The sequence below is a fragment of the Aplysia californica genome, unplaced genomic scaffold, assembly GCF_000002075.1.
Source record: "Aplysia californica isolate F4 #8 unplaced genomic scaffold, AplCal3.0 scaffold00156, whole genome shotgun sequence".
Taxonomy (NCBI): Eukaryota; Metazoa; Mollusca; class Gastropoda; order Aplysiida; family Aplysiidae; genus Aplysia; species Aplysia californica.
The window spans coordinates 253,232-268,715 of NW_004797426.1; the positions used below are offsets into that span (position 1 = coordinate 253,232).

General features: G+C 41.8%; 1 protein-coding gene across 1 annotated transcript in view; it reads left to right on the forward strand.

Annotated features, from left to right (window-relative positions):
- The window catches only part of LOC101847721, a gene marked incomplete at its 5' end in the record, with an annotated part of 34,192 nt that overhangs the window by 15,224 nt on the left and 3,484 nt on the right, over positions 1–15,484 (forward strand). The window contains 6 exon segments of the mRNA XM_013082032.2: positions 1,067–1,111; positions 4,732–4,773; positions 7,472–7,534; positions 8,918–8,977; positions 10,532–10,594; positions 13,957–14,131. Coding sequence (XP_012937486.1) covers positions 1,067–1,111; positions 4,732–4,773; positions 7,472–7,534; positions 8,918–8,977; positions 10,532–10,594; positions 13,957–14,131 — 448 coding nt within the window.

Below are 15,484 nucleotides of genomic sequence, written 5' to 3' on the forward strand. Positions count from 1 at the left end.
TATTAATTTAAGAAATAATAATAGCAATATGATATATTGATAATGATAATAATAATGGTAATAATAATAGTAGTAATAGTAATAATAGCAATATGATAATAATAATATTAATATTACCTCTGTAATTACATTTATATAGCACATGTCCAAGCTTTCAAGCATGCACTATTATCATCTCCAGCTGACCCAACATCACAAGTGAGAACCATTCTCAGCTTGCGGGGAAGCATACAGAATAGCTCACCTCCTAAATGATCTAAATTGTTTCAATGGGAGCCTAAAATAAATCGCCCCCTTTGAAACAATTTAGATCGTTTAGGAGATGGGCTGTTTTGTATGCTTCCCGGGAAGCTGAAAATTTTTTCTGAGTTGTGGCATTGGTGGCCTAGTGGTTAGGCTCTCGGACTCCCACCCTTAAGGTCATGGGCTCGAATCCCATCCGTGGACCGATGTTGTGTCCTTGGGAAAGGCACCATTACACGATTTTTCCTCACTTCACCCAGGTGGGAATAGTCGGCGAAACATCTTGTCAGTTTGTTAGTGTTTGAGTGCTTACTCAGCTGCTTGCACTGTATGCTTCCTGAGAAGCTGAGAATGTTTGTGAGTGTCCTAGGGTTTGCTGAGGTAAAAAAGTTCCCGCATCCGGTCCAGACTTCGGAGATTGCCTTGTTAGTGAGACAACTTCCTGGACCTTCGGCATATTGTCGTAGGGTGGCCAGTTCCTTTCCACGCCACCTTTACTTCTCCAACTCGAAGTCAGGTACCCATTACAGCAGGGTGGGCAGGAGGGGGCCAAAAAAATTTGTGTCCGAACCGAGGCTCGAACCCGGACTTTCTGCTTCAGAGACAAGCGCACTAACCGCTCCGCCACCGCACCCTCTTTCCTGGGGTAATTAAAAAAAAAAAAATAATAAAATTCCGTCTTTCACACTCCCCCACCCCAACGTGCTCTGACCTCTGTTGTATCAACTCTAATATTCGACACTTATATTACCTTATTGTGTTGCAAACACCGTAAAACACTTACTAAAACTCAAACTAACCTCCATGTTTGTTTTGTTCTCAGGATTCCCCGAACTGAGCAGCGACAAGGTCTGCTCCTTGCCCGGAGGTAAGTGACCTTGGTTGCTCTCATAGGAGGCTTTGCGGTAGTGCTGTGTCGAGCGTGTTTGAGTTCTCGTTGTGGGTGGTTGGCGGCGGGTACTCTGGTGTGGTTTGCTCCTTCTTTCTTATCAAACATCTATCGTCTTTATCTCCCTCCTTCTTTTTTGTCTTTGTTACTCCCATGTAACACCTCTAATCTTCGACCTTATTGTGTTGCAAGTGCCGTAAAACTCTTATGAAAAAATGTTTTAAAAATCTTGTTGCACCTCTATTCTTCAGCACTTACATGACCTTATTGTATTGCAAATGCCGTAAAACTCTTACTAAAACTAAGACTAAAAAAATAAAGTTCTCGTTACTCGTGAGCAGCGTACTGCTGGAGCCGCTCCAGTAGTATCGTGTGTGCCTGGAGAGGAGCTGCTGGAATAGTGCTATACCGACAGTACCATCGGTGCTCGTTAGCCGTGTTTCAAACAGTGTCTCTGTTACGACGAGACCTCAGGGGCTTTCTTGTCGTATCTCCATTTTTTCTATCTCAGTGCTCATATGACCTTATGCAGTTGCGAGCGCCGTAAAACCCTGTACTATAAAAAAATAAAATAGTGAAAATGTGACTTCTTCTTCAGCTCACTCTTTGTTAAGAACTGTTTTCACTGTTTTTATGCACTGTTTTCACTGTTAGTAAAAATGGAGATACGACAAGAAAGCACTGAGGTCGAGATTACCTCCCATTGAAAGAAGTGTGCTGAGTAAGCATGGCACTTTCATGGCCAAAAAATTTTCTTTTATGCTTTTTATGTCTCCCTTCCCCACTCCCCCACACACAGGTCACAGGCATGTGCGCACACACACACACACACACACACACACACACACACACACACACACACACACACACACACACACACACACACACACACACACACACATACACACACACACACCCACACACACCTAACACCTTACATCTCTCTCCCCCTTTCATGAAGAAGAAAAAGGATATTTATTATATTTGTTGATCTGTTATTGGAATTTGAGGCAAAGCTAGAGATCACCCCCCCCCCCCCCCGCCACTGACTGAAGTGTCTTTAGGCCATTTCCAAAAGGGGGACATTTCTCATTCTAATGCACTGTAGAATTGTAAATGGGCTGATCCAACAATGTCATGCTCATAACTGTGCCTGAACTACAACAGGGTACTTCTGGGTTTTTTCTTTCCTAATCCTTACTATTGTCATTTTTCCTTTACTTCTTTTGCATGTTTGTCACACTCTTGTGACCCGCTATTTCCGGGGTGCCTTGATAGTCGAAGCAGACTTTGTGCTGTTGAAGCTAGAGAGGTGAGCAGAGTAAGTCTGATTCCCTCTAAGGACTTCTCTGTTGACATCCGCCCCTTGGCGCTCATATGACCAGAGCTGTTAAAGTACTTTTTAAAAAGTACTTAAGTACAAATTTAAGTACAATCTAAAAAATGTACTTAAGTACAGTAAAAGTACTTTCCTATAAAAATGTACTTGAGTACAAGTACTTTTTAAAAAAGTACTTACGAGTACATTTTAAGTACTTTCTGCTAATATGCTAAAACACTTCAGCGCTTATGCAAAACATCATATTTTATAACTTATCCAGTATATTTGACAAATTAGGCTATTTATTACTAAAAATGTAAACAGTATACAAAGCATTTGAATATACAATGTACGCACTGAACGGTGGAAATGGTCCGTGAAGTTGAACAAAAAACAACCCAAACGAACAGACGCAACTAGTGGGTAAGTACTATTATGAATAGAACTTGTTTGAGCAAGACAATGTGATCAAATGTAAGTCAGTCCTAGAGGTTGGAAAGTTCTACAGAAAGAGTATCTAAATTGAAAAATGTAGACACAAAGTTGCTCTTAAGAAAACATAAAATTGATGAAAATGGCCCGCATAGAAATGGAAAAGTGCATTGAATTCTTCATTAACAAATCCTCAAGGAATCAATGTAGCCTTAAGCAAAAACCACCCAAAAAAGTTTAAAAGAAATTTAGACAGCCTAAAAATTGTTAGATACACATTGAGAACACAGTTTCAGTTTCAATTGATTATAGTGGTCTGACAGATTTTGGTCACACTGTGTAGTCCACGGCGCCAACGGCAAACCAAAATACAATAGTTTCCTAGAGTCTAGTAAGTGTAGTGTAACCAAAGATTCTCTACTGCAGTAGTCTCCGCCTAAGATCCCAGTGCTCGGAAGCAAGGAAAATATGGGATCTTAGCCAACGAAGCCAAGGAAGAATCTACAGTGTCCCATGAACTGACGTGACCCCTGGGTGGATTTATGACATATGGCAAGCAAAGAGTGGTCAGCCTTGATTACCAATCACAGTGGCATGAGGCATGCCATAAATAATATTATATATACACACTCATTAGCCTATCGTGGGTCTTGAGATCTTTATCTACGTTTATCCAGTTGCCCCTCCCCTTTACCTGTCCAACAATTTTAGCTTTCCATCTCTGATTGAGTCCCCCCCCCCCCCCCCCAACCTCCTTTGTCGTTACACACCATTACGATGTGACCACACTAATTAAAATTCAGGTTGTCTCGCAAATTCGGGAAAAACTGCTTTCAATGGTCAGGGAAGAGTTCACAGTTTGATGTGATCCCGCCTGGAGCGAACTTGTAGGCCCTACCCACCCAGGGAGTGATGTAAGTTTAGGTGGTGAGGTCAGATGCGAGTGCGATGTTTGGGGAAAAGAAACGCATCGGTCAGTTCACACCTTGGTGTGATCCCGTCTGGAGCAAACACTGTACCGTTTCATGGAGTTTTACAACGCTTGTGATCACATTCACGATAGTGGCTGATCTTTGAGGCGACGGGCCGTTCTTTGATCTCAACTTTTAACTCTTGGCGGTTGATCGGGTTTTTGCTCCGTAAATTATGATCAGAAATGCCTGCACTTACCCTTTCATTAAGCTACCAAAGTACTCAAAATGTACTTAAAAAGTACTCAAAAGTACTTTTATAAAAAGTATCGGAGTACAGTAAAAGTACTGGTTTCAAAAATGTACCGGAGTACAGTAAAAGTACCGAAAATTGTAACGTAAGTACAAGTACCGGAGTACTTGTACTCCGTTACTACCAGCTCTGCATATGACCTTATGCAGTTGCGAGCGCCGTAAAACCTCTACTAAAACTAACTAAAACCTGGAGATAAAAAACACCAGCGCCTTCATTGTATCGTTGTATTGTGCTTTCTAGTTCATCCCAGCGTGACTGGGCAACTGTGAAGAAAAAAATCATTTTTGGTCCTAGCAGCTGGCAAGGTTTTGCCAAATTCTCAAATAATACATAGTGGGTGGTTGACAGGGACTCTGGTGTGGTTTGCTCCTTTTATTTCTTTAAAAAAATCTGTTGTCCTTATTTCTCCTCCTTTTTCGTGTTTGTTACTCTCTTGTAACACCTCTAATCTTCGGATTATATGACCTAATTGTGCTGCTAGTGCCGTAAAACTACTACTAAATCTAAACAGTACAACATTCACGATATTTGTTCTTATCTTTCTTGAGATTTAAGTGTCTCGGAGGCTCTCCTGATGTGTGAAATGTCTCAGACATCTCTTCTTTTTTTTCCTTCCCAGGTTTTGGCAGTGTGAACCCGAATTTGCATCTGCGATCAAAAGGTGAGAGTTGAAAACCTGAATGCTCTGCCCTTTTCCAATGGTCAATGACAGTCAAACCTTGTTGTTCCACCCCACGTTAAACCACCAACTCCCAAGGTTACGGGTAGAATGAGGTTTGAGTATATCATCTCGTCATCTGCCAGATGCGGCAGTAATGAGACAGCCGGGCTCCTAATCAAAACCTTGTGGAAAACCCCCCCCGTATTGAGCATTTTGGACTTGGGTTATTGGGGAAGTTTTCACGAGGCTCGTGTTTTTTTTATCACCGTTTACTGTCGAGTGGGGAGGCAACTCTTTGTATACAGTGAGCAAAGAGGTTATATGCGTCGCGTCACTGTGGAATCAGGCACTCGTCAATTTTTGGGCGCATTGAGTTATTAGTATCATCTTAAAGCTTACTCATTTGTCTTGCATTTGCCGAAAAAAATACCCATTTTTCATTAGTAGAAGTCGAGATGTTTGCGATTTAAGGAGATAGCGGTTGCCTGGTGTCAGAGGTAAAATGAGCGAGAAAATGGCCGCCAAAGTTTGTTAACTGCCAAAGCTTGAGTGCCCTTGAACAAAATTTTGCAGTAAAATCCACACACAAATGTGTTTTTAAATGGACATAAGAGGGGTTGAGCTAATAAAAAATTTTTTTAAAAGCAACAACTACCCAGCGGTCCGAAAATTGCCGTTTTCTTTTATTTCACTATTTTGACGAGCGCAGACCTGCCTAGTGCTACGGAAAACAGGCCAAAATCGAGCCTGACTACGAAAATACTAATTGATTACAAAGGGATACGAATTTACGAATTCCGGGGATGAAAAAAAACGAAACCATAATAAACCGACCGGAAGCGGCGCAGTTCACGAGCTGTACAGCGCCCGGGCGACTACAATACCCGGACTGACTTCATGCGTGTTCGAGTACAAGTACAAGAGACATAGCATAATGAAGTAAAAAGTACTGAACGATACCGAATTGTGTGTTTATGATACAAACGAGTAAGCGAGTCCACACATGCGTGGTAGCCTAGATTTAGGGCCTAGATCTAGTTCAGTGTTATCGATGACAGCTTGCCGCGTGCGATGTTTTCGATTGTGTGAGACGACGACCTGTAGGCTAGATCTAGATATCTGCGAAGCGCCTGATTTCACCACGCTGCCTCACATATTATAATACTAGAGCTCGCGGCAATGAAGTCACACCTGTTCAGACATGGGGAGGAAGGAGGGGATCGTCTTACCCTCATCTGCATGGCCGGCTGGCCCCCATTTACATGGACAATCTGAGCTCCCCCCCCCGCTCCCCACAAGCTGTAGTACACTAAACACCAGCCTCCCTCCGTATTTCAGTGCCTCTTCTCTCTTGCCCTTTTTAACTCCCAGTGGAGCACAGGCCATCAACAACATTACTCCAGCGAAGCCTGTCCTGAGCATTCTTTTCTATCTGTTTCCATGATGTCCCCGCTTTTTCAATTTCTGCTTGTACCGCTCGCCTCCATGTCATCTTTGGTCTTCCCTTCTTACGCTTTCCTTGTGGGTTCCACGTGTATTTCAGTGCAAGCTTGTAGATTTCCTCCTAAGAACGCCGAGACGCCTCCACGTGAGTCTCGAAAAGTACTCGCCCGTCTGTTGAACTGTGCATGTCTTGTCCTTGAGGTTCAGCGTCCCAGAGTGGGCACACGCAGCCCCCGTTCGTTTACGTGGACACATCGCTACCACAAACTCTAGTAATAATAATAATAATGATCATAATAAATTATTAATAGCATATTTGTATAGCGCATACCCCCACTCAACAGCAAGCTCTATGCGCTTTGCACTGTATTATTACCCCAGCAGACCATAGAACACCCAGAAACATTTTCAGCATCCCCGGAAGCATACAGTGAGAGCAGCTAACAAACTGACAATTTCTTTCACTGTCTAGTACTGATATATAATCTTTGACAGTGGGCCAGTTCAGATGGCCCAGGGCATTGCCTCGTTTAAAATTGTCCCCCCCCCCCGCCAAAAAAAAAGAGTCCACAATGAAACCATAGCCAACCCGTCTTGCTTATGATAAAACTGTATGTGTATTGTCCTGATGTCGTTCTTGTTTGGTCTCTTGTTGTAGAGTTGCTGGATAAGTGTGGTGTGTAGGTGGTTGGCGGATGCTCAGGTGTGGTTTTCTCCTTCTTTCTTATCAAACATCTATCGTCCTGATCTCTCCTCCTTTTTTTTGTGTATGTTACTCTCTTGTAACACCTCTATTCTCCGGCACTTATATATGACCTTATTGTGTTGCAAGTGTCGTAAAACTCAGTAGAGTTGCTGGATTAGTTTGGTGTTGTCCTGATGTCGTTGTGGGTGGTTGTTGGGTGCTCTGGTGTGGTTTGCTTCTTCTTTCCTATCAAACACCTATCGTCCTTATCTCCCCTCCTTCTTTTTTATGTTTGTTACTCTCTTGTAACACCTCTAATCTTCTGGCGCTCATATGACCGTATGCAGTTGAGAGTGCCGTAAAACCTCTACTTAAAAAAAAAAACAACTTTCCTATCAAACACCTATCATCCTTATCTCCCCCCCCCCCCCCCCCCTCCTTCTTTTTTGTGTTTGCTACTCTTTTTTAACACCTTTAATCTTCGGCACTTTAAGACCTTATTGTGTTGCAAGTGCCATAAAACACTTACTAAAACTCTTGATGTCGTTCTTGTTTGGTCTCTTGTTGTAGAGTTCCTGGATAAGGACTTGGCCTCAGCTCTCAAGCATTTGGATGAGCCGCTCTATTCTGACGGTAAGTCTGGGGACTGTCTTATGCTCAACCCAGTATCAGTCTTGCCTTGTGGGGTTGTGTGTGTGTGTGTGCATGCCTGTGTGTGGGAGTGTGTTTGTTTGTGTTCAAGTGTGTGTGTGTGTGTGTGTGTGCGAGCATATGTGTGGGAGTGTGTTTGTTTGTGTTCAAGTGTGTGTGTGTGTGTGCGAGCATGTGTGTGGGAGTGTGTTTATGTTCAAGTGTGTGTGTGTTCAAGCATGTGTGTGTGCGCAAGTGTGTGTACGTGTGTATGGATCCGTGTGTGCGCGCACATATGTGTGTGCGCGTAAAAGTTTGTGTGTGTGTGTGTGTGTGCATGTGTTTGTGTGCGCACATAAGGAGGGGAGGGGGGGAGATAGTGGTGGCATTGTAAGTGGTGCTGACATGGATGGATCAAAACATGGCAATGTGTTCATGGTTCCTCGACTGTCTTGAAAAGCCTCGATGACATTTGGTTTAGTGGAAAGCACATTTTCACCCTGCGGGATATGTTGACTCCAAAATTGCTGTCTATTGGGCATCCACTTCCTATTGTCTCTAGAAGCCACTTCATACTGAATATGTACAGTGTATGTGGCTTTAAACACTCAAGGGTTAGCAGGTCCTTATATTTGGGCACCATTGAACATTTCAAACGACGCGTTAAAAATGTGTTGAGTCCAAAAGAGGGCATGTAGAACACTGCTTCTAGGAATTCCAGAGTGATATCGTTAGTTTTTAAACTCTGTAAAGGAAATAAGATATTATTTAAATGCCACAGGGATGGACACTTGAACGTCAAGGATGAAATAAAGAAAAAAGTCAACCAATCTTTTCACGGCTTCCTTTATAAGATTTTTTAAAAATTGCTGAACTTTGCATTTTTTGGTGCTTTTTTCTTTAACGCTTTGCCATCTCAAGGCTCATATAGTAAAAACCCTTGCCATCAAAGACAAAGGCATTTTAGGGGAAATCCAAAGAAACTGGGTGGTAAACATGGCTGATAGGCAAGATTGCCAGATGAGGCGGCAAAGTCTTAAGTCATTTCCGTTTTCAAAATAAGTTTCTTCTTCGTGGATTTTATGTCAAATGAATTCCTTTTGAATGAATTATGTCTGTTCCAAATTACATCATTCTAGAACAATTTTTTGGTGAGATATTCAGAAAAAAAAGTTGTACAATTTTTTTTAGATCACCTTGTATATAATTCAGAACACTGAAATGAAAATGTCTGAGCGTACCTATGGATGACATGCATGGAATGAAATTAATATGAGAGCAAGCATAATTTCTTCTATTGGTGGTGAGGGGGGGGGGGGGAATACATTACAATGTGCTGTGGGTAGCCTGAGGTTTTTTGGTAAGGTTTCAATCTTTTCCCTACAGAGGATGGAAAGGTTCTGTCTATCTCAGAGAGCGGTCACCAGGGACTCAAAGTGAATGCAGGTATGATGATGTGGGTGTGTGTGTGTCTGTGTGTGTTCTTGTAGTAGTAGGTGAACATCATGCCGGGACACGTTATGGTTTTTTTTGGTGGTTTATTTTTGGTTTTTAGTAGAGGTTTTACGGCGCTCGCAACTGCATAAAGTCATATGAGCGCCAGAAGATTAGAGGTGTTACAAGAGAGTAACAAACATAAAAAAGAAGAAGGGAAGATAAGGGCGATAGATGTTTGATAGGAAAGAAGAAGCAAACCACACCAGAGCACCCGCCAACCACCCACATAATGTTTTTGTAAAATCTCGGAGAGCGCTCAGCTGGGACTTGAACTTGAAGGGGATGCGGGTATGATGATGTGGGTGTATATGTGTGTGTGTGTGTGTGTGTGTGTTCTTGTAGTAGAAGCTGAACATCGTGTCGTGACATTGTACTGTTTTTGTCAAATATTTCTCTGGTCCCCTTGAGGGGCAAAGCTGGCCTCAGGCGGGTCAGTACCCATGGTAAACTCAGACAGTCAAAAAGCAAAACGCACGCACGCACACACACACACATAGAGCCACGCACAGGGACAGACACACACACACACACGCACACACACACACAGATAGAGACACTCGCATTCACACTCTTACACACACACAGGCACGCTCTTACACGTACACAGACACGTACGGACACTAAATACTCACACACACACACTGACACACACAGACATACATACACATAGACACACGCACACGTGATGTGCTGGGGGAGAAGCAGACTGGTACAGGCGTCTTATGGTGTAGTAGTGGTTGGGTGCTTCGCTGTCGTATGCAGAGGGTCGGAGTTTGATTCCTAAGGGAGGAGAATTGCTTATTTGTTTTACAAGTGCTGCATTGTTTGAGAGCTGCCAATCAGCTTGTTTAACCCTTTGAGCATGCGCTACTGGTTCACCAGTGGTGTGTAAAATTACCCCTATGCCTTGCGGTGCAACGGTGGCGTGTAAAACTGCCCGTATGTTTTAGCCGTTTTTTGAGGATCTGAGTAAGGAAGTCCGTTTTTGTTATGGAAAAAATGTTGTTTTTTAATAATGCTCCACACGGATTTCCCGATGCCGAAGAAAAACTATGAACTTTCAAGACGAGATTTGCGAATAGTAATGAAAACAAAGCCCATAAGTTAAACGGAGAGATCTTTTTGATTCAGGTCTACTTTGAAAAGCTTGAGTTTATTTATTGAATGCTGGAAAGTGTGCGAAAAGGGTTAGAAAGAGGGGTTATCTGGCCAGTCTCCTTCATCTTGTCGCGACCCGGTGCTTTCCTGTCGTATCTCCACTTTTAATAACAGTGAAAACAGTTCATAACAAAGAGTGAGCTTAAGAAGATGTCACATTTTTGCTTTTTTGAAAAAAAATGGAGATACGATAAGAAAGCACTGAGGTCGTGTGGTCCTGCCGCATGGCTTGAGTCTGTGTTTTGGTTGGCAGCTGTGTGTAAATGGCGAACAAGTTGCCACGGGGGCTGGTGTCTAATTCTCTTGTTTTCTTTCTTCTTCTTCTTCTTCGTCGTGGTCTAACAGCACCAGAGTCCAGAGACGCACCACCAGAGGGCGCCAAGAGGGTAGCCTCACTCAATGTCTCAAGTAAGTCACAGTTGCTGACTTGTCTCAGCTGATCACAGGGTTCCTGCGGCCTCTTGGAATTCAAGGGGTCCTTGAAAACTACTTAAATTTACACTCAAGGAAAAATTTCATTGAAAACTTGAATTTGAGGAACCTCCTTGAAAACTACTTGAATTTTGCCGGATAGGACATGAACAGAGTTTTTGTCGGAAAATGGGAACTACGATTCCTTTCGGACAAGTGTAGGCCTATTGGAAATAGGCTTTCGGCATGAATTTCTTGACCAAATCTCCTTTGATTAAAAAAATTTCTCCTTGAAATCTCCCTGAATTTGGTGAGAAGCTGGTGGCAGGAATTCTATGATTAGACTGAACAAGACGCCACCGTAGAACGACAAAAGTTCTGTCTGCTCAGCTCCGAGTTTTGAGAAACTTGACATTAAAAGTTTTTTTGAGTGTCACATCATGGCAAGCTTTTTCGAATGCAATTCTTTGAATATCTTGATAACGACTCCGAATAGTCTTACAATTTTGATAGAGCAGATAGAACATTTGCGAGGCAGCGTGGTGGAATCAGGCTCTCGTCAAAATAATCAAAATGAAGAAACCTGCATTTTTCCGCAGGTTCGTGAATTTTTATCGAATTCTTGTTTTTTCACTCAACACCTTTCATGCCCATTAAAGAACTCATTTCTGTGTGAATTTTTCTTAAAAAGTTGATTAAATTCACTAACAATGTAAATTTTCAGTGACCACGGACTCTTAAGCTAACGAAATAACTAATATTTGACGGCCATTTTCTCACTAATTTTACCTCTGAAAACAGGTGACCCCCACCTCATTCTTTCGCAAATATCTTGACTTGTATTCAAGATAAATAGATATTTTTTTCATCCAAATAAAGACACGTGAACAAGCTTTAAGATGATACCAATAACTCTTCATGCCCAAAAATTGACGAGAGCCTGATTCCACCACGCTGCCTCACATATGGTTTCTCACCTCATGGTATTAGTAACTCAAAACGGCCGAAGATGTCGTGTACAACTTTTTTCTGAAGTAGCGAAGTGTGGAATGCTTTAGAAAATGTTACATCTGGCTGATTATTTGTATATATATATATAATGTGTTATCTTTTTGCTATTCCAGTGTAGGCTCTCTAAAGAAGACTCCCACTCCCATGACTTTTTTCTTTCAAAACCTTGAAAATTACAGCCTATCCATTTGTGGAAATGGCTTGTGCCTTTCCTGTTCTTCAAATCCCTCTGTAATTTCTTTTCTTTGATACCCTCTGTGTACTTATCTTTAAAACCCTCTACTTTTTTTATATTTGAAACCCTCTGTTCTTTTCTTTTCTTTAAAACTCTCTGTACTTTTCTTTAAAACTCTCTGTACTTTTCTTTAAAACTCTCTGTACTTTTCTTTAAAACTCTCTGTACTTTTCTTAAAAACTCTCTGTACTTTTCTTTAAAACTCTCTGTACTTTTTTTTCTTTAAAACCCTCAGTACTTTTCTGTAAAACCCTCTGTAGTTTTATTTCTTTAAAACCCTCTGTACTTTTTTTTTCTTTAAGACTCTCTACTTTTCTTTTCTTTAAAACCCTCTGTACTTTTCTTTAAAACCCTCTGTACTTTTTTTTCTTTAAAACTCTCTACTTTTCTTTTCTTTAAAACCCTCTGTACTTTTCTTTAAAACCCTCTGTACTTTTTTTTCTTTAAAACTCTGTACTTTTTTTTCTTTAAAACTCTGTACTTTTCTATAAAACTCTCTGTAGGCCTACTTTTTTTTTCCTTTAAAACCCTCTGTACTTTTTTTTTTCCCTTTAAAACCTTCTGTGTACTTTTCTGTTCCCAAAAACCCTCTGTGTGGGTGGTTGGCGAGTGCTCTGGTGTGATTTGCTCCTTGTTTCCTATTAAACATCTATCGTACTTATTTCTCCTCCTTCTTTTTTGTGTTTTTTACTCTCATGTAACACCTCTGACCTTCGGCACTTATATATGACCTTATTTTGTTGCAAGTGCCGTAAAACTCTTACTAAAATTAAAATCCCCTTCTTTTTTGTGTTTGTTACTGCCTTGTAACACCTCTAATGTTCGGCACTTATACAGATTTCAACATAAGTTAAGGACCACTTGCAAACACTCTGAGTGGTCCTATTAGGTCGACCTGCACGTGGGCGTTCTTGGACTGATCCAGTGGCTTGATGGCGCTGCCTCAAGCGGACAATGACAGAGTGTGATACTGCAAGCCTTCTGGCAACTTTTCGGGCTCCAACTCCATCATGCAGCCATGCCATAGCTCTTGCACGATCAAAGACTCTCAGCTTTCGTCTCAGTGGCATATTGATGTGATACTGGATTTTGCGCAAACGGCGGCTTATATTGCCACCAAAGTGAGCACAGTTCGAGACCATGCATCCGTTTATGACGTGCACCAGAAATTTTAACTGGGACATGTCCGTGGTGTTGCACACAAGTCGATAAAAATCTTCAAATTTTGCTAAAATTCCCCGAGGATTTCCGTGCTGCACGTGGTGGTTTTGCCCCTTTTAGGAAGCTTTGCAGTACGCATTGTTTAACCCATTAACACTTTCAGAGAAAAAGAAATGTTGAAACATTCCTTGCTGTCTTTTTTCCGGATAACAAAAAAATCAGGGCTGTCTGTCAAGGTGGTCTTTAATTTATGTTGAAGTCTGTATATGACCTTATTGTGTTTCAAGTGCCGTAAAACTCTTACTAAAACTAAAATCTCCTTCTTTTTTGTGTTTGTTACATCTCTTTTAACACCTCTAATCTTCGGCACTTATATAATTATGACCTTATTGTGTTGCAAGTCCCGTAAAACTCTTACTTACCCCCCGGGGAAGTGCCATTGACTGTAGTGTCTTTAGGCCATTCTCAAATGGGGGACTTTTCTCGTTCAAACATAGTAGAATTGTAAATGGGCTGACTCATGTCACGCTCATAACTGTGCCTGATCTACAACAGGGAACTGCTGCTTTTTCTTTCCTGATCCTTGCTATTGTTGTTTTCCTCTACTTCTTTTGTATGTTTGTCACTCTTTTATGACTTGCTATTTCCGGGGTGCCTTGATGGTTGAAGCAAGAGAGGTGAGCAGAGTAAGTCTGATTCCCTGTAAAGACTTCTCTGTTGACACCCACCCCTTAGCTCTCATATGACTTTATGCAGTTGCGAGCGCCGTAAAACCCTCTACTATAATAATAAACTCTTACTAAAACTAAAATCTCCTTCTTTTTTGTGTTTGTTACTCCCTTGTAGCACCTCTAATCTTCGGCATGTATATGACCTTATTGTTTTGCAAGTGCCGTAAAACTCTGAACGAATAAAACCCCCAACCCCTCTGTGTTTTTCTGTTCTCTAAAAGGCTGCACGGGACACGTTGGCCTGTTTTTGAAGCAAGACCAACGTTACGTCAATGAGCTGGTCTCTCACATTGAGGTCCTGGACGTCCGGTCATCTAGCCATACGCTACTATCCTACGTCCAAGACAATTACCAGGAGTTGGGGTTCGTCAACCGAGAAGAGGTCTTGGTGCACCAGTAAGTTTTGCTCTGTTTCACTTTCTTACTTACTTTTACTTGTACTTTTTCCTTCCTCTGGTATCCTTAGGATGTCGAGGGGAGGTGCAGGTTTCGGTCCTGTGCTAGGTGTGTAGCGTCTGTGATAGATATGTTATGTTGTTCCATGACCTTTTTGACCCCATCCAGCCAGATCTTTCTTGTTCTTCCTCTTGATTTAAAGCTGGATTCTCGGGTGTGGTAAGCTCTAGCCGCTAGTTGTTTCAGGGGCATTCTGGTTAATGTCCAAACCATTTGACTCTTTGACGCTCTATGAATTTTATTACTGGTGGTATTCCGGTTTGTAGACGCATGGTTTCGTTTCTTATGCGGTCTCTTCTGGTGACGTTGATGGTTTTGCGGAGACCCCTCATTTCGCATGCATTGATTTTTCTTTCTTGCGCCTTGTTTAGAGACCATGTTTGGCACTGGTATGTTAATGTTGTTATGAAGATGCTATTGATGAGCTGTGATTTCACTTTGGTTGGGATGTTCTTGTGACTGAGCTGGGGTGCTAGCTGGTAGCTTTTAGTTTTAGTTAGGTTTTACTGCTCCCCCCACCTCACCTGGGCAGTGCTACTGACTGAAGTTGTCTTTAGGCTATTCCCAAAGGGGGATATTAACGTGTTCTTATACACAGTAAAATTGTGAAGGGGTTGATTTATCAATGTCATGCTCATGCTGTGCTGGAACAACATAGAGGGAACTGCTGTTTTTTCTTTCCTCATCCTCTCTACCGTCATTATTCCTCTACTTCTTTTGTATGTTTGTCACTCTCCTGTTACCCGCTATTTCCGGGGTGCCTTGATAGTCCAAGCAAACTTTGTGCCGTTGAGGTTAGAGAGGTGAGCAGAGTAAGCCTGATTCCCCGTCTGGACTTCTCTGTTGACATCCACCCCTTGGCTCTCGTATGACCTTATGCAGTTGCGAGCGCCGTAAAACCTTACTAAAACATACTAACTGCATAAAAACATGTTAATATCCCCCCTATGGGAACGGCCTAAAGACATCTTCAGTCAGTAGCACTGCCTTTGTTGGGGGGTGACTTCTTATGCTAGTGTGTCAATGAAAAACTTCTTATGTGAACAGGAACATATGCAGCGACTGCACCATGGAGGGGGATTGGAATCGATGGCTTTTGAACTACCTAATGCATGCTCTCCCACAAGACTTCTTTTTTTTTTTTTCTTTCAAATAAAAATTTTTTTTTTACGTGCCTATATTTCCATAAAAGTTTTTTGTATCCACATGAGTGCTGCTGATTTATGCCGTTTGTCTTTTTTTTCTGTTTGTTTATTTTGGGTTGTTTTTGTTGGGTTTCTTTCAATTGGGGGG